At 44.5% G+C, this 23425-nt stretch overlaps 1 protein-coding gene across 1 annotated transcript; it reads left to right on the top strand.

Moving 5' to 3' along the window:
• The first annotated feature begins 112 nt into the window (after positions 1-112).
• LOC135806175 (presequence protease, mitochondrial-like) lies at positions 113-22119 on the top strand. Its single transcript, XM_065320329.1, has 31 exons — positions 113-292; positions 1759-1850; positions 2693-2742; positions 3147-3253; positions 4297-4448; positions 5001-5115; positions 5503-5599; positions 5930-6037; positions 6991-7043; positions 7548-7674; positions 8005-8096; positions 8656-8787; positions 9277-9390; positions 9540-9636; positions 9935-10015; positions 10516-10611; positions 10932-11031; positions 11850-11918; positions 13251-13298; positions 13972-14101; positions 14831-14951; positions 15814-15890; positions 16511-16676; positions 17060-17160; positions 17782-17890; positions 18484-18599; positions 19152-19205; positions 19767-19835; positions 20377-20491; positions 20886-21019; positions 21670-22119. The coding sequence occupies exons 1-31, from the start codon at positions 255-257 to the stop codon at positions 21764-21766; spliced, it is 3057 nt and encodes a 1018-aa protein (XP_065176401.1). The 5' UTR covers positions 113-254; the 3' UTR covers positions 21767-22119.
• The last annotated feature ends 1306 nt before the right edge of the window (positions 22120-23425 follow it).

The following is a 23425-nucleotide window of genomic DNA, read 5'->3' as shown; positions in this document are numbered from 1 at the left end:
CACGTGTTTTCTCTCTTTGACGTAACGCTGTTCGATCACGTGCACTTGTGTCGTAATCATAGACATAGCTGCTGCATGCATGCACATGCAGAACTGTTTCATAAATGTGAAAATTTGTTGTTGGGCTTGGGAGTTTGTCTTCGAATTTATTGATGTGCCTGGAACAGCCAGGAAGAATCATCTTTCCGAAGTCAAGCAGTTTTTTGGCTGGTTGTAGATGGTTTTAGTCAGTCCAATTTTGCCTGAACTTCAAGATGTGGCTTAGATCAGCTGGACACCTCAGCCGACTGAGGTATTTCTGCTCTTCTGATTTGAATCCCATACGTTTCACGTGATTAGCAGGACAGTGCGACCAGTACATGTATTCGAAGTCAATATTTTGCTAGGGCATGGTAGAGAGAAATGTATTCGTTGTCCTCGATGTTTATTGTCAAAACAAATTTGTTAATTAAAAATTGAAATCCACTAACTGACTTTGAAAACAGTAAAGTGCACATGCCTCAGTACATTGTACAGAATGTTTTAAAGTCTTTGAGATCAGGTCAAACCAAAGTCAAACCAAAACTCATTCTATGTCCCTTGGTAGCTGTTGGTATGGTCTCTACTAATGACTGCGCAATGAACATTATCAAGAGTACATGAAAACCAGAGTGTGCAGCTTGGATGGGTTGCTGTCACGGCAGAATTTCGTGATTGCATCATTTTAGTGATGTAGTGCGTACAAGCAGGTATCTTTCTGCACAACTGTAGCTCAGTTGTACGCACTACGCCATTTCCCGCCTCAGATCTGCGCCAAATATGATGTAATCACGGAATTCCGCCGTTACAGACACCCATTGTAGAAAAAGTCCCAAGCTGCACACTCTGGTTTTCATGTACGCTTGACATTATTTATCTCCATATTGTGATTTTTGTCTCCTTGTCAACTTAAATAATCACCATCAAGGTATCTTGGTATCAGCTATTCAGTTTTGACTATACTGGAACCCCCCTGTAAAGATCGCTGGATCCGCCGCTGACCATTTCACACCAAAGTATCTGCGTTTATCAACCTTGGGGTAGTCAACCTGATGTGTTGGGCTTTTGGCATCGAACCTACATTCACCTACTAGAACCGACCATCAGTCAAGATCAATTTTATTTTTTCATGCCAGGGTGCTTCATTCATCAGGGTTTTCAGATTGATTTAAACTTGGTGTGAAATGGAGACAATATGGATAGCTTCTACGGTGTATTTCGAAATGCATGTATTAGCTTGGAGTGGCACGAGAGTTCAGTGCGGACTTCCAGTGTGCCCAAGTCATTGTTTGAATATGCAAACCACTGGGCAAGTTTTCAAGAGCACTTAGACAGTGCAACACGCACACCCGCTATCAGTAAAGCAGTATGCATGCACAACCCAATCTCTGAAAGGGCATGTTGAAAGTCGTGAAGTATGGACTATACCATGAGTACGAGGGGTATACCACCTGATGTTTTCACGAGTGCTTTAGCACAAGGGAAAATATGAGGCACACGGATTGGATAAAATTGGATAATGCATCTTGCGAATCTGTAGTATAGTGTTGAAAAGCATGGTGTTTTTATTGTGCTTTGACCAGCAGTGTTCTGTGGCCTTCACTGATGTAGTTACACATCATTATTGGTATTTTTTCATGGTGTACATGTGCCCATATCATCATCATGATTTTGATCCCAACTTGTTCTCGTGACATTCTTTGATATTTACTTTTTTTTTTTTTTTTTTTGTTCTTTCAGTGCTGTCTCTCGAGTTCGCTGCCTGCCACCACGCCGATTCTGTAATGCTGCAGCTCAGAGTGTTGCAGAGAGCAATGTAGTCTCTGAAACACGTAAGTCACGTTCTCCTGGATTCTAGGCATGATATGAAATGTCTCCAAAGGTCCATTGAAAAAAGTACCAGTGTCTGTGATGTATCTTTCAGTGCTCCATTGAAATGATTTGTTTCGTGGATGTAGCGGATGTAGTCTATATATTATACGTATACATGCTCTCAAACTAGTCAAAATACATGCATTAGTTATCACACTTGGAAAAGAACCAGTTTCAGGCTCCTCACAATCAACATTTTCAATACTGTTCCGCTAGTACTTTCATTGCCTTCTCATTAGGTGGAACACGGGCACAGCACAAGAAACTGAACAAGCTCCATGGCTTTGAGAGGTGATGAAACAGCGCAAAGAAGAGCTGCGAGAAACGAAACTGTAATATGTGTAACCTCATACACATAAAAGGAATGACAAAAAGAAGGTGCAAGTGTGAAGAAACCAAACAAGCATATGATGCATTGTGACAACAATACACAGCCGCGCTTGTTTGCTTTCTTCACACTTGCACCTTCTTTTTGTCATTCCTTCTATGTGTATGAGGTTACACATATTACAGTTTTGTTTCGGACTATTTTTCTTTGCGTTGTTTCTATCACTTCTTTGCTGTATAAAATTCATCTTGCTTGTTCAGTTTCTTTTTGCCTGTATTCCACCTGATGAGAAAGTGGGTATGATCCTACCCTAAGTGCCATTCAGCCTCAGGTGATGTCTTTGTTGTGCTGTGTCTTCTTTCAACACAAAGTAGTCATCATTAGTCCCGATCTGTTCATGTATGTTGTGGTGACTTTGTGCATGTTGGCTGCATTCATTGTGCGCCATTGTTCTGTTCTTGTGCCATACTGCAGAGACCAAGTATCCGGTAGGCAGTAAACACCATGGTTATACCGTATCAAGGGTAAGAGCTTCATCTAGCTGTGTGTATGTGTGTGTGCATGCATCCACAGGCACTTGTGCATGCCTGTGGGTAGGATAATTATAGTGACAATAGTTCCGTTCATAGTAACAGGTGCACAGTTTGTCTCCTTTCCTGGCAATGCCGAGTGTCTGGAATTTTCTTGCCACCATCGGGCTTCTCACCACGTATCGCTTCACACGTTTGCTTATACATATATTATTCTCTAGAACGGAGTATTGGTGTCAGCCAGAGTGATGGGTGTATTCACTATTCAGCCATTTTGCTTACCCCTATGTGCTGGTGCTGCTGGTGCTGCTGCTGTTGTCGTCGTCATCGTTGTGGCCGGCATCATTGTCGGCGTCGTTGTCGTTTATTGTTTGTCATTGTTGTTGTTGTTGTGACAGGTAGAGAATGTTCCTGAGCTCAGTCTTGCTGCTGTGCTGCTGACACACGATAAGACTGGCGCACAGCACCTTCACGTAGCCAGAGAGGATCGAAACAACGCGTTTGGGTAAGCTGTGAACTAGCACTACCGGGTTTCCAACTTTCCCTACACCATTGTATTGCTTATCTGTGTAGAATGTACATGTAGGTGGGTACTTGAGAAGTAGTTTTAGTACAACTGACAACATGTAATAATCAACTTTCTGGTGCATGTCATTGCAATTTACGTACAATAACTGTACTTCAGGTCGCGTATTAAATAGAGCTTGTTTCAAACGGCGTAGCAACCTGTACTACTTTGTAAAGATGAGACTATTCTTGACTCAAACTATAATTGGTTCAAAGTGTTCAAGCAGACATTAACCCACATGTCTGCATTCTACGTACTCCCGTAATATTTCACAAATTCAATTGCAAGATAATGTATCTTGCTGGCCAGTGAAATGGGAGCACTTTCTGCACCCTGGGTCAAGCAGTCTCTGACACCAGACAGCTCTGCCATACAACATTTCCTCGCTATAACATAATCCACTATAGCGTAATTTTCGCCATATAACACACTGTTCGCTTGGTCCCATCCATTGGGAGATCTGGATATAAAGTAAAACGTCGTGCAGTCGAATGTCTTTTCGGCCCTATCGTTTACTTTTCTTGAAATTCCTGCTCACAGCTACGTACACTTGCTTGCATTCAACCCGCATGTTCCTTCGTTCTTCCAACACAACAGTCGTGTGGACTTGGTTACGTGTGTAACTGTTAGTGTTCATGTACTGTACATGTACATATCATCACTGATGCGACTGCATACCATTGCTCCTGCGATCAACACGTGCAGTAGACACATTAGGACATGCACGCGCTTCCCAAGTTGATCAGAGTGGATCATAGCGATGCAGGTGTAACGAGTAAGCAAACGGCACCATTTTGACAATACTTGCATATTGGTGTACCCAACTCACTATCCTGAACTTGCCTATAACATAGAACTTGCCGTACCCCAGAGATTACGCTATAGTGAGGTCTGGTACAATGTAGTCATAGGAATTATTGCTTGTGTTGTGTTGATCATGTATTGATCATGTATTCTTGCCTGCGTGCTACGGTGTACAGTGTGCTGCTGAGGACTATTCCGTGTGACAGCCGTGGTGTGGCGCACATTCTCGAGCACTCCACTCTGTGTGGCTCACAGCGTTACCCATGCCGCAATGTCTTCTTCAGCATGCTGCCACGCAGCCTGGCCACCTTCATCAACGCTTTCACTGGTGAGACGTGCCATATGAATCTAGGCTGTCTGCTTGGACTCTGTCATGTGAAGCAGCTTGTACTATAGTTTGTTTATCAACGTGTTTGGTAGGTGTTGGGTAGAAATGGCCGTATGTCTGCGTTAGGGGTGAACCCATTACAGTTGCTTTGTCTATCGCTCAACCTATCCTTGTAACCTTTCGATTATTCTCGGTTCTTTCATGTCTATGAGAGAACTAGTGTGGTTGTATCTGTCTCGTTTGATTGCCTGCACCCACACTATACTGCAAAACATTTGTGGAGAGCTAGTCGATGGGTGGTTCGAATGCTGACAAAGGTGGTAGCTACAGCCCTTTCTTGTGATGAGTGACGAAAACTTGTAAACCATGAACCCCAAAAGTGGGTGGCAAATTTGAATATCAACGATCAATCCCAGTTGATTACATAACCGGTTTGTTGCAGTGATTAATTACTAAATTGACCTGTGTGATCACTTCAGTTATACAGGTCGCGCAGATGATATCCATGGCTGTGTTTCCATCATTGCATGTATCACTGTTGTTGATGTTCAGGGAGTGATATGACATTGTACCCATTTGCTACTCTCAACGCCAAGGACTTCAACAATCTCCTATCTGTCTACCTTGACTGCGTTTTCTTTCCAAGACTGGAGGAAGCTGATTTCAGGTCCGTGAGCAGTGATATCCCATCCAATGATCTTCTTGCATTGCTAGATGCGGATTTTACATTACCAACTGACAGATTAGTTACTAGGGACTTTGCTAGTAGTCTAAGTCTTGGCTTGGGTACTTGTGCTTGGCTCGGTTATGATAACTGGGTGCTCTGTAGTTATAAGGATACTAGAGAAGTATGGTATGATGAGCCGACCAATGGGAATTGACAACAACATTGAAGTGATTGCCGGCACGTGGGTCACCACTGCTCCGAGTGGCAGAGGGGAGGGGGGGGGGCATCGTTAATAGGTCCATATCTATTAGCTAAACGTTCCGTTGAACGGAAATTGTGTTGAATCCTTGGTGTTCTCCCGATTTGATGCTGTGCTGTTTTATGCAGGCAAGAGGGGTGGCGCTTGGAACAGGAGTCACTGACCGATGTGGCTAGCAAGCTGCAGTTCAAGGGCATTGTGTACAACGAGATGAAGGGTGCCTATGTAAGTCATGATTACTGCTCATGTGGGACTGGCGCAATGGACTAGGGCAGTTTGATAAATACTGTTATACTTACTGTGAAAAAGGAGAAGGACAAATTGTTTCGAGTTATGACTAACTGTCCACCAACGTAACCAGATCATTTACAGTCAGCGAGTGCGACAAAATGGCACAAAACTGACAAGGAGTACTGAGACATTCGGCGACCTGACACCTAGCTGCACTTACTGTGCATGTATTTTGTTGCTTATGCTGTTGTTGTTGTTGTTGTTGTTGTTGTTGTTGTTGTTGTTGTTGTTGTTGTTGTTGTTGTTGTTGTTGCTTGTGTATAGCATGAACAAGGGCGTATGTTCCAGGATCAGATTCAGCGCAACGTCCTACCCAGTAACACGTATGCACATGACTCTGGCGGTGATCCAATGGACATTCCAGACCTAACGGTAAATTCTCGCAATGCTCCAATCCATCCCTGTCGTTACCACATCCAACACAATTCCATTTGTTCTGCTTTGCTGGAGACGTGTAACCCCATTACCTGATGGGGAAATAGAATTCATCCATACTGCACACACTGATATAACCTTTTTGTTTGCTGGGGAAATAGAGCTCATCCATACTGTATACACTGGTATAACCTTTTTGCTTGCTGGGGAAATTGAATTCATCCGTCCTGTACACACTGATAACACGTCTTGATGTACAGTCGAATGTCACTTATCCGACCACTTCGGGAATCAGGCATGTTGGATAACTGGATAGGTTGGATAACTGTCATTAACTGATATCACTTTTATGTGCATATATGGCTGGATTTCACTGATTTATGTACACAATACCCAAATATATTCATGCATATTCATGAATTGCTCCATGTACACATACATGTTAGCATACTTGACCACATCTACTTCAAGTAATGCATATTACACCGTATAATATACAACAATTTTTTTAGAATTTTACTGTTGAGAGTCATAAAATTACCACTCCCGGGCTTGTCGGATAACCGACGTGCTCGGATAACTGGCGACCGGATAAGTGACATTCGACTGTACGTAACTTTCTCAAGTTTTGGTAGGCCTTCAAATAATTTCAATCTCAAAGCGCATGTGAACTTAATACGTTAATATCTGTACTTGCTTCAAGTAGGACTTCCAAAGTATGTAGAGAGACAATGATCAGTCCCTGTGTGTTGATCTGGACGTGTGGTACACAACATTGGATGAGCAATCACTTGTTTTTTGGATTGAGCAATGCGTCTACTGTATGCAATGTGTTGAAGTAGCAATCTCTCTGAATATTGTATTACAGGACTCAATACAGTGACACACCTCGGCTTGGTGCTGCACTGTTTGTACTGTTCTCTCTTTCTCTTCTCTTGCTCTGTCTCTAGTGGAAGCAACTCACTGACTTTCACAAGCGACACTATCATCCAAGCAATGCGAAGTATGTCATACCCTATGCATACGCACATGATGTACTGGAATCCGTGGTTGTCACTTGGTGTGCCTACTTGCATGTATGTGTGTGTGTGCATTCGTGTGTGTGGGTGTGTGCGTGTGTGTGTGTCCGTGTGTGTGTTCGTGCGTGTGTGTTCGTGTGGGGGGGGGGGGGGAGTAGCACACATGGAAAGTCCTGGTAGGTCTGTGTGTTGTCGTCATGACATTCCCAATAGCATCTGTTCATGATGGTATCAAGAGCCCATCAACCCCAGCGCAAGAGGACTCTGGCATGATCACCAGTATGCTTGAAATGGCATTTAGGTATACTGTATTATAAAGGTTGAGACCGAAGATTTATGGCTGGGGGACCGGCATAATATTTATATGTTGCCTTTCTATCTTACCGTCAATAATTGCAAGTTAAATACTTACATACTGCCCAGGGTGACGAGGATTACTCTCTATCCTCACTGCAGCTTAGTCAATGGTGCGTGTCTCTTTCTGGCAGGTTTTTCACGTACGGTGACTTACCTCTGGATAATCACCTGCAACGCATCAGTGACCATGTCTTGACGCAGTTTGAGCGCATTGAACCTCGCACGGAAGTGCCCAGCGAGGATAGCTGGACAGAGCCAGTAAGTGTCTAGCCAGTCTTTCAATGTACAGGCATGTGGCGTGTGAAAACCTGTTGCTGTATTCTTGTAGTTCTTTGCCCTTTTTAGTATGGCGACTCTCCTCTGTAGCCAGGTGATCATATTAAACAGTAAACACACACCACCACTGTCGCCACACCCACCACCACCACCACCGTCGCCACAACCACAGCCTATGATGCTACAGTGTAAATACTGTATCTCCAAATTTTCGCCCGGGGGGGGGTATTGCCACAAGTTTGTGTGGTTAATAAAGCAATGGGTCCGATTTCCTCTCTGAATTCTTATTTGTATGTGTTCATTCATATTTAGATGCGGAAAGTGGTAAATTGCGCTCCTGATCCCACTGCAACTGAGGGTGACAAGAAGGTAGTCACATCTGCCGTGGCGTACAAAGTCCTCAGGTAGCTTTGATAGCCGTGTCTTTCAATTCCTATCATGATTACTACATACTGTGGATCAATGAGATTGAGATCCTTCGTCATGCTCTTTTATACCCCCCAACACACACACACACACACACACACACACACACACACACACACACACACACACACACACACACTTTTCCGACGAAAAACAACAACAACGAGCACATTATAATCTCAGTCCCGTAGAGTATCACAGTACTTCATCCTTTGTGTGTCAGCAGCACAACACAGAACAGTTTACCTTCTTGCTTGAGTGCATTTTGCAGTCTTGTAGCTGTATTTGCATGTTGGTACACACCAAGGCACCGACTCCAGCCGAGTGCACTTCCAGTATGTCAGCTTGCTGACTTTCTTGCCTTGGCATAGTACAGAAATGACACGCATGACTGTACGTGTATCAGTATGTGTATGTGTGTGTGTGTGTGTGTGTGTGTGTGTGTGTGTGTGTGTTTGTGTGTGTGTGTGTGTGTGTGTGTGTGTGTATGTGTGTGTGTGTGTGTATGTATGTGTGTATGTGTGTGTGTTCATACAGTGGGTGCACAGAGCCGCTGGAGAACCTGACTATGTCCATAGTGTGCCACTTGCTGACAAGCGGACCAAACTCACCGTTCTACCAGGCGCTCATTGAATCAGGCATGGGCGATGCGTACAGCACAGGAACTGGGTGAGGATCAATGCTATCCAAGTGGCAGACTGTGAATGCACTGTATTGATGTACTGTTACTAGTAGTTGGTAGTCATTCAGAACTATCAACAGTGCTGATGGTGGATATAGCGAAGAACAACCTTTCTCTCTGTGAACTACCGTATTTTCCCGATTATAAGTCACACTTGATTATAAGTGGCAACCCATTCTCAGGTCTGAGCTAAATTGTTTCAATGCATTCACATGAGTAGGAAGTCACACTTGAATCGTGACTCAATTGTAAGTTGCACCCCCTTCTTTGCCCTTGACGTTTAGTGTAAAGAGGTGCGAAAACAGCCTTTCTACTTGTGAGCATGTGAACAGTACCTCATGTAGTAGTGTTGTGTTGTCACTGCCTGTGCCGGGATATCTCTGCTTGGCTCACATTGCTATGCTAAAAATCTCTGCTACTGCTAGGCTGTTTGCACGTCCTTCAGTCTTTTTTGTGTTTCTTGTTGTTGCTGTCAGGTTGGACTTGTCACCGCGCAATGGTATTTTCTCAGTCGGACTTCGCAACATTGCCGAAGAGGATACGGACAAGCTTGAATCCATCATTTTGTCCGTAATGGAAAAAGTAGCAGAGTGAGTGATGGCCATTGCATATGTGTGTGTGATTGTCAGCTGACTGAGTAATATTGCCAGGTCGCGTGTGTGTGCTATCACAATGGTGTGTATGGTCAATTGGTCATGCAGGTTTTGTAATTGTGTCGTTTTTCTCCCGTGTGCCACAGGGAAGGCTTCCCCATGGAGCAGATCAATGCTGTCCTGCATCAGCTGGAGATTGATCAGAAGCATGAAGAGCAGAACTATGGTGTAAATATGCTGTTGGTAAGTGGTACATGGACATGTGAGACTGCGTGCAAAACCTGTGCTGATTGTGCGTCCCCTAGATGCTGCAAAGTACTACGCCTGTATGGCACACAAGGAGCAGGAAGTGACCACTCCTGCTGCAAATGTCATGGCCGGAAAGAACCACACCAAGACGAAATACCGGTACATGCTTCTCCTACTAAAACACGGGCTTGTATATCCTTCGCAGCTAGTGACTCAAAACCTCACTTTTAAAGTATGTTCAGGCTTGGTGCATGACACAAGATTGTATTCTTGCCTATTTGTCTTCTTCCAGGAGTTGACAATGTCCGTATGGAATCATGATGGTGATGTTATCGGATCCCTGCGTAGAGGCGAACTTGTTGACCAATTCAAGGTAAGACGTGTACATGTATATTGTAGCAGTATTTGGCAGTTGTGATGAATGGGTTGGTTGGTCAAGATGTCTAGTGAGCTCCTTGTTACGCCCACCGTTCTCCCGACATGTATGCATAAGTGAATGCTGGGTGAACAATATTATAGTCATGGCCAAAGAAATCCGACCCAGGAGTCAAAGGTAGTGCTGAGTTTCCATGATTTCGGTTCCATCTTGCACGGTCCAAAAACCCATCCGAGGGCCGCAGGGACCGCCCGAGCCTTGGCACTGGTTTCGGCTCACTGGTCGGATTTCTTTGGCCGTGACTGTAGTAGCGGATTTGAAGACATACATGTAGTATAGAACATGCTGCTGTAGTGTTTACTGATCAGTTTACGAGTGCACTGCTCAGCTAAGCTGCCTGCACGTGTTGTCGTTTTAGACTGTCGCTGATATTTGTATTTGCGGACTTAGTGTCATGTTTGAAGAATAACCATGTGCTGTGCAACTCCATTGTTCAGGCTGCGCTAGAAGCCGATCCAGAATTCCTGCAAAAGAAGGTCCGCCAGTACTTTGTGGAGAACCAGCATCGCGTGACGCTGACAATGGTCCCTACTGTAAGTATGCCTTCGCATGCACACATGGGTGTGTGTACTGAAATATGTGTTTGTGTACATATGTGTATCCATGCGTGTATCTGTGCACATGTGTTGTTTTGTTGGTGTTTATTTGTCTACGGAGTACCCTCTCTGGTTAGTCTAAGAGCCAGGGCCCACCCCAGAAAGTGGACCACGTCTTCGCAGGTGTTCACATTCAGTAGGAAGGGTGTTGGACCTCATGGATGGACTGCAACCCTCCTTCTGAAATTTTATGCAAACTGTTCGCATCCATGTCATAACGAAACCTAATGTAGTTTTTTCTCAATTGTTTCTCGTAGGCTGAGTTTATGGGAGAACGGCGACTCTCTGAAGAGGCTCGTCTGCAGAAAGCATCCGAAGCGCTCTCAGAAACTGACCGTCAGAACCTTCTTGCCGAAGGTCAGTCCAGGCCTCTATATCTCATCTTTGTTTCAGGTCTTGTATTTATAGTATGTGTGATACACTTTTTGACTTGTTCGTAGACTCGGAATCTTGAATAATGTTTGCGACACCATGGATTATTTCCCTTTGGGATGTTCCAGGCTTGTCCTGTGCAGTGGAGATCAAAGAATGCGAGAAAAATCCCAGCATGGTGACCAAGTTCTTGTCTTATGTTTCAGTCTTTTAAACTCCTTGGGTCAAGTTGTACAATCCCATCCAGCCGGGTCTCATGGAACACATTCTTACTTTTCAGGCAAGCACATTTAAATTTCTCTAGCATCTGCTTTCTTGGCCGAACCCTCCTCAGCCCCAATCTTTCTGATATCAGAGAGGTTCAGCATCACGTAATTAGTTACTATGTAAGAAATGTAGTCGATCTACGGAAAGTCTTACGTACACTGCATGCGGATCTGTGTTCCACCATACGTAGTTTTCAAATCACATAGCTGCCCTTGGCAACTCGGAACGGGGCAGTGCACGACCAGGTCGACAGTCATACACTTGTACCCCAATCCACTTACGGAGCACCTCCGTTATCAGAGCCCTACCTACGTACTCTACGTAGACAATTTTCCGTATGTGGAGTACAAACTCGCGAATTCACGGGTTTTTCCCGCCCACTTACGTAAAGTTGCTCAAGTTTACGTAGTGCGGAATCTCTCTAAAGTTCGGTTTACCCAAGATCCTTTTCATCCTTTTCTGTTCAGCCACGATCATCAAGTTGATGCAGGTGGTTTAACCGTTTTGTATTCTGTTTGCTTGTTGGCCCGCATCAGGATTGAGAATGGAGAATGCCCAGAATGAAATCTCGGACGTATCCAGTCTGCCCAGCATCCAGTTGCAAGGTCAGTCAGTGTACCAAGTATATGATGTACCGTATTTTACCGGTTGTAAGTCGACCCCGGTTATAGGTCGACCCCCGTATCTGGAGGTCTCAATTCTGCGTTTTAAAGTTTTCACCCAACGAAGCACTACTAACCACTCCCTGCTACTAACACATCAACAAATCATATACACATTCCTTATTGGAGGGTGTAACGTCCCAATCCTTGAAAAAGGCCAATAAACTGGCAAAAATGTGTACATATGGTGCACTCGTGCATGCAGTGCAGGTCATGTTTTGTAAGATACTGATAGTTCCCAGTTATAAGTCGAATCCCGGTTGTAAGTCGACCCCACCCTTTCTCCTTCTATTTTTAGTCGTAAAAGGTGGACTTACAACCGGAAAATACGGTACATGTTATTTGTGGCAGGCATTAAGGATATCCTCAACCAATGTTTGGTGGCACACCTTGCTGACATTACCTTAGATGTATCTACAACAACCCAAGTGTGTAACTACATGTACAGTAAAACCTGTGAAGTCGACCACTCTGAGTCTGATAAGACGATCACCTGTCCCAGAGGTAGGCCCAGACAGATCCTGCCAGCAATTCTTTCGGCAAAATATCGAAGAATTGAAAAAGCGGAAATTGCCGGCAAAATCGGAGCAAAATATCGAGATGTTGGGTAAAATCGATGCCTGATACTTGGATTTCCTTGTTTCTTTCCCGCTCAGCATGATACACTGCCCAGAGCGAGATCATGTCACCGAAATATCACTGGGATTCACTGTGGATCAATATGATTTTGGAAGAACTCGGGGACACGTGTGTGGAAATCCGTGTTGAGAAACCGACCATGTGATTTTTATGAAACGTAGGGGAAGTGGATAAAATACACGTTTTTCCGGAGCGAAAGGGAGCAAAATATCGAATTTCTAGTGCCAGGCTCGGCATAATATCGAAGATTTCGCAGCAACATTTTGCGGCAAAATATCGAGGCGAGCGGAGTAGAATCTGTCTGGGCCTACCCAGAGGACCACTACAATTAAGACCAAGGAGTGCTGTTTCCAGTCCCCGGGATAAATAGACCATTTGTACACAGCAACCCCATTTTTGAAGATCCCTTGAGCAGTCACCTTAGATAGGTTTCATTATACATTGTAGTGTAGTTGTAATATTCCCAACAATGAACATCAATCGAATTGCTGCACTCGTTACCTTGGTCATGTGCAGTGACTTTTAAAATAACATTCATGAAACCAGGCCACTCAACGGGGCTCCCAGAACACAGAAGCAGTTCTGTATGCTAATTCTGACATGTTGTGTATGTCCTCCACTTCCATCCTCCATTAGACATTGACCGGCATGTCAAGGAGGAGGAACTTTCCACAGAGTCTGTTGGTAAGTCACATTTTATTGTTGCTTTGAAACGTACTGGATTGTGCGTATCATAGTAGCTGTGAAGTTACCACACAACACGCTAAGCCTAGTTGTGTGCATTTGCTCTTGTGTACGGTATACCAGTACATGGTTCAGCCTATCTAGCTCTGCTACTTTCTCACCTGATCCATACCGTTGAGCCCAGCTTTTAGTTGTTGTGCTTCAGTGCTGCTTTGGGCAGTAGCAGTCACATTCTCACATTCTCACTTCTCAGCTAGTGAAACCTAAGTTATATTAATTTTGTCTTAAGCTGTGTTCCCAACTGGCGCGTGGACGCGGTACGCTTGCGGTTCATGCGTGCCCAAACGCGCGCTCAAGCTTTCACAAAAAAACAGCAATCCGAGTCGTATTTAGCACGTGCGACACCTTCGAGTACTAATTGTTTGACCCCGCCAGTCAAAGTGACTGGCATGTACGCTGGTACGCGCCTGATACGCGCTGAAAATTCCAACATGTTGGAATTTCCATTTCGGCGCGTTTCCGTACGCATGGCGCCCTAAAAGCCAGCAAAAATACGCACAAACGCGTGGTTTCACGCGTACACGCGCCAGTTGTGAACACAGCTTAAGCGTGATGATTGAATTGGAATAAAAATTAATACTTGTCGCAATACTGTGTGTATACATTTGTATAGATGGAACATCTGTGCAGTACTGCCTGAAACCAACGAATGGACTCACGTACTACCGCCATCTATCTAGCATCACGGCTGTCCAGGCTGACGCTGTGCCCTATCTGCCACTGTTTTGTCACTTGATTACACGGTGAGTTCCTCTAGTAGCACAGTGTTGCTGCTGGCACCATAAGTTTACAGTTCTTGCCATTCTTCTGTACTGTACAGTGTGTATTGTAGTTGTGAGACTGGAGTGCTGTTCGTAATCTAGGCCTTGTTCCACTAGCATAGCATTTCTAAAGCCCTTCCTCTTCCCAAAGATGACATAATGTTGTGTATTTACGCAGAGGATACAGAAACAAACATGGTGCCAAGCCCTCGTAACTACCATACAGTAGAGAGGTTCCGCACAACGTAATTCTGTTTTTTTTTACGTTAAAAGCGTAGTCGATCTACGGAAAGTCTTACGTACACTGCATGCGGATCTGTGTTCCGCCATACGGAGCTTTCGAATCACGTAGCTGCCCTTGGCAACTCGGAACGGGGCAGTGTACGACCGAGGGAGAGAGTCATAAATTCATACCCTAATCCACTTACAGAGCACCTCCGTTGGTAGAGCTCCATTTACGTACTCTACGTAGACAGCTTTCCGTATTAAAGTGGAGTGCAAACTTGCGAATTCACGGGTTTTCTCGCCCACTAGCGTAAAGTTGCTCAACTTCGCGTAGTGAGGAACCTCTCTATTGTGACTGAATGCTTGTACATGACTGCTAGCTTGTAAGTTATTGTATGCGTTTGGTGTCATGGCTTTAGAAATCTTCGTATTCTGAGACTGGCTGCTGCTGTGCATGTTGCCCGTATGACTCTTTCACACATCCAGGGTTGCTTGTAACAACATGACTTACCAGCAACTGGCACAGGAGCTGAAGGAACACCTTGGCGGCCTGTCTGCATCTTGCTATGTGGCACCTCACTACATCGATGATCAATCCATTGAGCAGGTATGTACTTGAAGTATCTTGCTCCATCATCCATGGCTCTGATCTTAGGATCTCAGGGGGCCACCATTCATTTTGCTCATATTTCGAAGTAGCTTTATTAGAATCTCTAGGGATTCAACATTCCCTATATGAACATATGCCTCAGCAGCAGGAGTGTAGTTTGATAGTCCTAATGATTTTTGCCTTGTGAACATGCTGGTTCACAGGAAGTTCTGGTATTCTCAGGCATTGGACAAACACACTGAATGAATTAGTCTCAGGCAAAGCATGCGCCGCCTTGATGGCTGATAATGTACCTACTGTGCCAAAAGCAGCCAGTTTCTGGTGGACCTTCCAGACACCGTGTTTGAATTTTAGGGCAAGGGCAAGGTACCCATCTACTACCCATGCACTTGGCACTCTGTGAGTTAGGGATGGCGGCGGACACGCATTGCAGAGTTAATGCTGGTAGAATCTCCTGCAATCACGTAACACTAGGCTGTAAAGCTGTGACGTACTCTGAAGTACGCGATAGGCAGTAATGGCGTACTTAGTAACAACAGAACTGATGTGAGGACTGACACCGACGTTCGAGGAAAAACACTTTCTTTTGGAAACAGGTGTTAAAAATCTCACTGCATTCCACGTGTACTTCCATCATTGCTGTGTGTAACATGTTATTCATAGTTACCGAAGTAGATACGAGACAAAGAGGCCTTTCAGTTTGCATTAGTCGGAATTCAGCTGTGCTTCTCAGATGAATCTTAGGCCACAGAGTGCCACCGCATTACTTGTGCGTGGCTGTGTATGTTCGGGGGTTGTGGATGCACCTGTTGTTATTGTCTTGTTGCGCTGCTCTGTGTCTGTTTGTGACCACACACAGGCTATTCTGTTCCGAGGCTTTTGTCTGGATCGAAAGATACCGTACCTCTTCAGCATTCTGTCTGACATATTCTCCAAGTAAGTGATTTTCCCTGCACCACTACCGCTATACTCCAAAGTTATATTTATGGGATATTGAGCAATGAGCATACTGAGCTTCAAAGCTCTATAAAGGTTATGTGAATGACATCATGGCGGTGCGGTGAACTAGTGGATTCGCCTGTAGGTGCTAAGTACACAGCGTGAGTCAGCGATTTCACGTGAGCTAGTGCATTGCTGCACCGCGCCTGTTGCCACTCCATACCGCGGTACAAAGCATCTCAAACTGATGTTGTACTTGTAACCGCATAACCTCTGTCCTTCAAGTATCTGCCGAGAACTTTCGCTGGGCGTTTTGATTACTCAGTCCGCTTTGAACTTTGAAGATTGACTTTGTGAGCACTGTGAGCATGTATTCTCTCTTGTGTTCTTGTATGTACCACTACTACATTGTACTACTATTGCTGAAGCTTGAATGACATTCCTTGGAGTCTTTGTTATCAGGGCTTCATGTGTGCATGTAGCTCAGTGGCCTTTCCAAACGCCTGCTTCAGCTTTGCACGTATGCACACATATCCTTTCTTTGACTGCTCTCCGTATCTTGCTGGTGTGGTTGTTGCATCTGTGCTTTGTAATTTGTTGCTAATGTGTGTGTGCAGTCCTCACTTTGACGACGTGGCTCACATGAAGGATCTGATAAAGATGCGTGCTACATCCATCAAAGCCAGCCTGACACCGAGTGGTCACCACTATGCCATGGCATCCGCTGCCAGTTCACTTTCACCACATGGACGGTTATCGGAGACGTTTGGCGGCTTGTCTCAGGTACGGGGAGTTGAATACAGTCAACCTTGCGCATAACGACCCTTGATCGTGCATGAGGACAGTATGGTTATCCACGAGTTGTTTATGTTCATGTCTTCATGAGGTTGAAGCTTGAAAGTATGCAGTCCATTGGTCACTAGGTCTGAAGATTGTGTCGCTATTCATTGCGAGTTGTCATTATACCGGAGGTCGTTATTCATCAGGCTGGCTGTAGTATATGACCAATTGGCTGATATTCTGAAATTCTCGTGACAATGAAACGTGTAATTTCTTTGCTATGCTTGAATACACTGTAGTCATGGTAAAGTTGGCTTGCTGGGCTGGCTCTGGTTCTCATGTCACTTTCTTCACCAGTGTTGTTTTTCCTCTTCCTCGTTTCTCAGATGGCATTGATGCGGCAGATTGCTGATAGTGAAGATCTAACAGAAGTCCAGGAGCACCTCAGACAACTTGCTTCCAGTGTTCTGGACATTTCAGAGTCAAGGTAGGTTTGAAAGGGTTCACTGGTGCAATCTAACATCGATTTCTAACACCTGGTCAAGTTTTTTCCTCCACAACTTTGGTCTTCTATGATCAAGGACGTATCGAACTGTCTTATAAAGGCTGTCTCGAATAGAAGCCTGACCATCTGCACACGCGCCTGAATCATCGTACGCACGTCTAGTTTTGTAAAATACGTATACGTTTACATTCGGGGACCCAGTATGCCAATCTGGTACCAATGACCAGTTCCCATTACAACATTGTATTCATACATGTGTTGATCTAGCAGCATGTGTACCACTTGAAGGGCGTCAAGGGCCATGCAAGTCTGTGGTGCCAAATATGCACTTTTACTTGGGTCGGATGTGACCTTGCACAGCTCTACTGTGCCTGATTTGAATACATATGGGGCCAGTTCTCGCATCAGCTTGTACAGAAATAAGCCCAGTTTTTATACATGACCTAACGGTATGTGTGAGAGACATCAGCATGTATTGGTCTGGATGTGTTGCAGGGTGTGAATGATTTCATGTCAAACCTCTCCTGGTGTTCCGACTATCCCATGTGTACTGCTATATCCGTTCTTTCTAATCCTATCGCCTTGTTGTTTTCTCCTTGTCAGGCTGGCTATCAATGTGGAGGCTGCACAGCGTGATACTGTTGAAAACAGTCTATTGAACTTCTTGTCCGGGGTTCCGAGGGACCGCACTGACCTTGACGGTCATGTTCAGGTACTTACACCTCCCCTCATACGTATGCAATAGATGTACTTGTAGTACATGCATCACCATTTAATACTAGTGTACGGTTCACGCCAGCAGCTGTGAAATGCATGTACACGTACATGTAGTGCCGACGTTTCTCTCCTTTCTAAGTCCTTTCAACCTCCATAGCGCCTGATCAACATGGGCAGTGAGGCTGTAGGAAAATGATGGTGGGTGTGTATGCTTTGCAACCTTGATTGCCAGTACATATACATGTAGATACATGCCTACAGCAATGCTAGTAATAATGTTACCTGTACTTCAAACTTCAAAGAAAGCTATTGTGGAAGAAGAAGCAGCTGGTTTTCGGAGAAAGAAATTTTGTAATAATTATGTTGGCTGGCAGGGGAGAATTGTTGATAGGATTTGAAGCAGATTTGTGCACCTCTATCTCTCGCCCTGTGACACAACTGTGTGGTGATGACAGACGTCATTCATTGCCCAAGGGCAGGAACGTTGGAAAATTAATATTTAAATTATCCAATTGTGACCCATTTGTATGTGCGCAACATGTTATGCTGCTGTATATAAAATAACATGTATGGTCTGGTTTGTTTCAGTTTGGTAACTTTGTTGGCGAGAGTAAGAAGCGCTTGTTCTCGTCCAAGGCCCTGGACGTATCGTATGCAAGTCACTCTGTGAGAACTGTTCCGTACTCTCATGATGACCACAGCCAGTAAGTGTTGACTGTCTTGTCCATACAACTTTCTCTCTGCGTGTGTTTCACGCCTCCCATGACTGTTGTGGTGCATGTAGCGTGGGATGATGACTGGGTGTATTGCTCATGTAGACATGTGTTCCACGGGAAAAAAAGCAAGAACCCAGATTGGTTTCATCTGATGGGCTTTGTACTTTGAAATAAGGAACTCCCAATGACTGGAAGAATGAAGTTATGCATGACTAATAGACCCTGAGGTGTTCTGATTGTATATTTGCCACATGCATGTATTCATGTGCATTTGCCAAAGCACCGCAATCATGCTGATCACATCAGTATCCTAAGCTCCAACAAGTCTAGCTCGAACTGATGTACCTTAGGAACGTCCAGTTGCCTTAATTTGCTGCGACTAAGTTTTGTCATTTGCCATGTTATGTATGATTTCGCATATGTGTCTCTGCTTACGCGTGTGTGCGTGTGTGTGTATGTGTGTGTGTGTGTGTGTGTGTGTGTGTGTGTGTGTGTGTGTGTGTGTGTGTGCGTGTGTGCGTGTGTGTGTGTCCTATCTAGTCTTGCTGTCCTGGCGCATCTACTCACAGACAAATTCCTACATCGTGAGATCAGGTTGGTTGGACTGAATAACTGGATCATCCCCCCCCCCCCTCCCCTTCCATTGCGTTTCTTGCTCTGGCTTTGTTTACTCGAGTGTGACGCTGAAACTGTTAGTTATCTATTACTTGTATGTGTTATATCCTTGGAGTTGTGTATGCAGCTACCAGCACTCCTGTTACTCAATGTTGTTGACAACTCACGTAGTAGTCACTGTGTGCGTGCTTGCACACATGTGTTCGCGTGTACACACACACACACACACACACACACACACACACACACACACACACACACACACAAACAGAGAGGCAGAGAGACAGACAGACAGACAGAGAGACAGACCGAGAGACAGATACAGAGAGACAGAGAGAGACAGACAGAGAGAGACAGAGAATGAGAGAGACAGAGAGAGAGAGACAGAGAGAGAGACAGAGAGAGAGAGACAGACAGATAGACAGACAGACAACAGACAGACAGACAGAGACAGACAGGGAGGGAGGGAGTCTACAGCTTGTATACTGTGTACGTTATTTGCTGTATGTCTGTTATCTGCTGTATGCCTGCTATCTACAGAGAGAAGGGTGGTGCATATGGCGGCGGCTCTGTTATGAAGAACGACCATTTCACTTTCTATTCATACCGGTAAGCACCGTGTGATCTCTTTGTCACTTTTTGGATTGGCTTGGGCTTTGTCTTTTCCACTGCTACTTTGCAATGTGACGCCCATCTTCCTGTGTGCACATTCTAAATCACTAAAACTCACTCAGTGTCAGGCAGTTTTACTTTTCTACCAGAAATCCTCTATTGTCGAAGGTACTTTGTAGTAGTAATAATAATAATAATAACACAGATACGCAAACAACATGCACAGCCGTGCTATACATGCTTCCACTGCTGTTCTCTAGCTCTGTCCATTATGTATGTAGTAAAGCAACGAATAAAACTGTATGCGCACTCATATCACAATCATAGCAACAGTTTATGGATTCCAGCGCTATGAAAAGTATGATTGTGAATTTGTGATATGAGTGCGCACATAATTTTATTCGTTGCTTTACTAAGATAATTGTCTCCACGTCGCCTGTTCAAGTACTTTGTAGTAGAACATCATCGTCCGGTGCTTATGTGTGATGAATCCTGTTTCATGTCTGTGGTTTATTTGTTTTATTGGTCCATCTCCTAGTGACCCCAGCCCAGTGAAATCCCTGGAGAGCTTCACTAAGGCTGCAGAGTGGGCTGCAGAAGGTGCCTTCTCTGATACTGATATTGACGAGGCAAAGCTAGCAGAGTTCTCTAAGGTTGGTTTCTGATCATACGCGCTGTGCAAGTGCAAAATCCAATGTAACGTTATAGTTTTTGATTTGATTCCCGTGCACCAGGCCAACAGCTATTCAGCTTTGGAGCTACCTGCATGGCTGTACCTGCCCTTGGCCATGCTTGCTTTGTTTTTGTTTTTATTCTTTGTATAGGTATTGCTGTCTTGCTCACAGTGGGTTTTTTGTTTGTTTGTTGTTTGTTTTAATTACGAGTCATATCTGTCAATGCCAACCAGAAGTTGTGTTGTTTGTTCCACGTGAATGATCAAGAAAGACGAGTCACGAGCAGTGCTGGGTGCCACATGATTGTAAAATTACTCTTGTTCAATGCTAATGAAGACTGTATCATTGTGTAATATGTTTTGTGTGGCTTTAGTTGGACAAGCCTGTGCTGCCAGCGTCTCGTGGTGATCGCCAGTTTCTACGCGGTATTTCCGATAAAGCAAGGCAGATCAACCGAGATCGCATATTTTCTGTCACTCGTAACGACCTGGTGGATGTGGCGAAGCGGTAAGTTGTCCTGCGTCTCTCCGAATTTTAACTCATTTCTAATTGCTCGTTTTGCTTGATTGTCATTTCCGCAATATATCCACACCACCCCTCGTACAGCTGCCCCTTGTTCACTCGGTTCCGATCAAGTCGTCTTGTTCTCTTGTACAGCATGCTGGTTTGGCTCTCAGTTCAGCCTTAGCCATCTTCCTGCACCGTGGCTCTACTTCATGTGTGTCTGTTTTACTTCTAGCTTTGCTGTAAATCCCGCCTGAGCATCCAATCTCTGCCAGGCGCTCCACCTCGGTGTCTAGTCTGCGAAAGAACAACAGTTGTATCACTGAATGATCCTGCGACGCTCCACTGCACTGTAGAGACTGCTTTGGAGGTAGTCCGTTTGATACTTTGTCAGAGTATGATCAAGCCCTATGGTACGGACACATCACCTGCTTGAGCACGGAAGTGACTGGCTCTGGATCTGCATCGTATAGAGCTGAACAGACAACTGTCATCCGTGCCACCGCACGTTCACACCATGAAAGGAGCCAAGGTGGCAGCATGCTCTGGCGGAATGTGTATGGTGATACTTATCTGCAATGAAGATATGTATCCAGTTCTGGACCTCATTTGCTTGTCTGTGGCCTTTCTGTGTGTTCTGTTTGTCTCTGCAGATACATTTTGGCTGATGAGGTCAAGCATGGCATCGCTGTTATCGGCCCAGAAAGTCAGCAGCTATCTGACAGCGGATTTGAGGTGAAGCAGATTTGAGCAACCCTATTCTTTTTGGGGGAGTGCGCAAGCACATGCGCCTTTCATACTTGCTTTTCCACCGTTTTTCTAGATACCTTGTGTAAAGAAGACTATATATTTTGACATATATTTTTAAAGAATAGCTCGAGCATGCCTGCTTCACTCGAGTCCTGTACAGGTTCCACTTTGAGATAAAACTGCCATGCAACTGAACATGAAATCAAACGCCATCACACGAATACATGTACGCTGAAGTATTTACCATACTTGAAACTTGTTTTCAATCTCTTTTCGTATTAGCTCTATGTTGCAACCTTCTGCTAGGAATGCATTTAGAAATGTTTTCCAGTTTGGAAAATGAACTACCTCAACAGCCTGTGTGTATTGCCCGCGTGATTCTATGTACAGTGGATATCGGTTATAAAGTCATCGGACATAGTGATAAACCGGCTATATTGATACAAAATGAAAATATCAAAAGCAAAACCAGAAAAAGCCAGTCAAATTATCATTATAACCAATGTATCGTATATAGCGATAAATCGGCTATAAGGATACAGAATCACCATTCAAAACACCTCTTTGTGCAGAAAAATTATCGTCTATAGTGATAGCAACACACGAGTGTGAGGCATTGATGTCTCGATTTGGAGCCACATGTGTGTTTTCATAGGGTATTCTGGTCTGGTGCTTCCTGGATGATGCCTTTGGGCCAAGAAGTTCTTCACTCTAGACTGGAGAAGGTGCTGTAGCATCCATCACGTATCAGTACGCTACATTAGCGCGATCGAGTACCCACATGTGTATAATGTGTATGTATGACGCGCGCAGTTGAAAATCGCCTGTAGTGATATACCGGTTATAGTGATAAAATGTGAAAAATCAGAAGGGCACGTTATAACCAATATTTACTGTAATAGGTCTACAAAATCATATCATGTATCCAGGCATTCCAGGGTCATCGGACACACTACGGTCACTACACTCCATACCACTCTTTGTCCCAGGTACCCCGTGAATCAATAAAATGCACTGATTTGGGCTAAAAATTCAGACGACCTACCCTAACCTCCGGAGTTACATTTGGATCTGCTTTGGGCACGGCTTTCTGGTGATCTCTTTGAGCAGCTTTTTGCGTACACATTGAAGCATGTTTTTTAGTGATGCGAGGCTCTGCTGTTGTAGCACAAAACTGCAGCCAGTTACATACATTTACTCACTAGCCACCATTTTCGATTACTAATTCCGAGTACTTGAAGTAATTCGTAAGGATGTAATATGCACATGCACCGACTTTCGATACTAGTAGAGAGGTTCCGGGGTACGATTTTCCGTGCCAACATCCGTATGGGCGCTACGGATTTTTTCCAGGCGTGCTCCATACGATTTTTCGGCACGGAGAATTGTGGACTGGCTTTCATACGAAACATGTTTCGTATGGAGATTTTGCGTCATCGGGTGCAGAAAGATTTTTCGCGTACAAATTTGGTACGAGAAACAGCGATTTTCCGCGGGAAGTTTTAATTTCGGACAAATTTTCAAAATAAAAAGGCATAGCGCGGGAATGTGACGTGTTTGCAATCGTAACCTAGGCAATGGCGGCAAACACATAAGTTCCGTACCCCGGAACTTTTCACTGCTCGAAAACGACGTATAAAATATCCGTAGCACCTCCAC

Source organism: Sycon ciliatum, chromosome 1, assembly GCF_964019385.1.
Source record: "Sycon ciliatum chromosome 1, ocSycCili1.1, whole genome shotgun sequence".
Taxonomy (NCBI): Eukaryota; Metazoa; Porifera; class Calcarea; order Leucosolenida; family Sycettidae; genus Sycon; species Sycon ciliatum.
The sequence above is the reverse complement of the archived record's forward strand: the minus strand, read 5'-3'. Positions and strand labels throughout refer to the sequence as shown.

Coding starts and splice junctions, on each gene's coding strand:
- LOC135806175 (XM_065320329.1), top strand. CDS start 255: ATGTGGCTTAGATCAGCTGGACACCTCAGCCGACTGAG. Junction 6,038..6,990: donor TGGACATTCCAGACCTAACG/GTAAATTCTCGC, acceptor CTCTGTCTCTAG/TGGAAGCAACTCACTGACTT. Junction 21,020..21,669: donor CTGGTGGATGTGGCGAAGCG/GTAAGTTGTCCT, acceptor TTGTCTCTGCAG/ATACATTTTGGCTGATGAGG.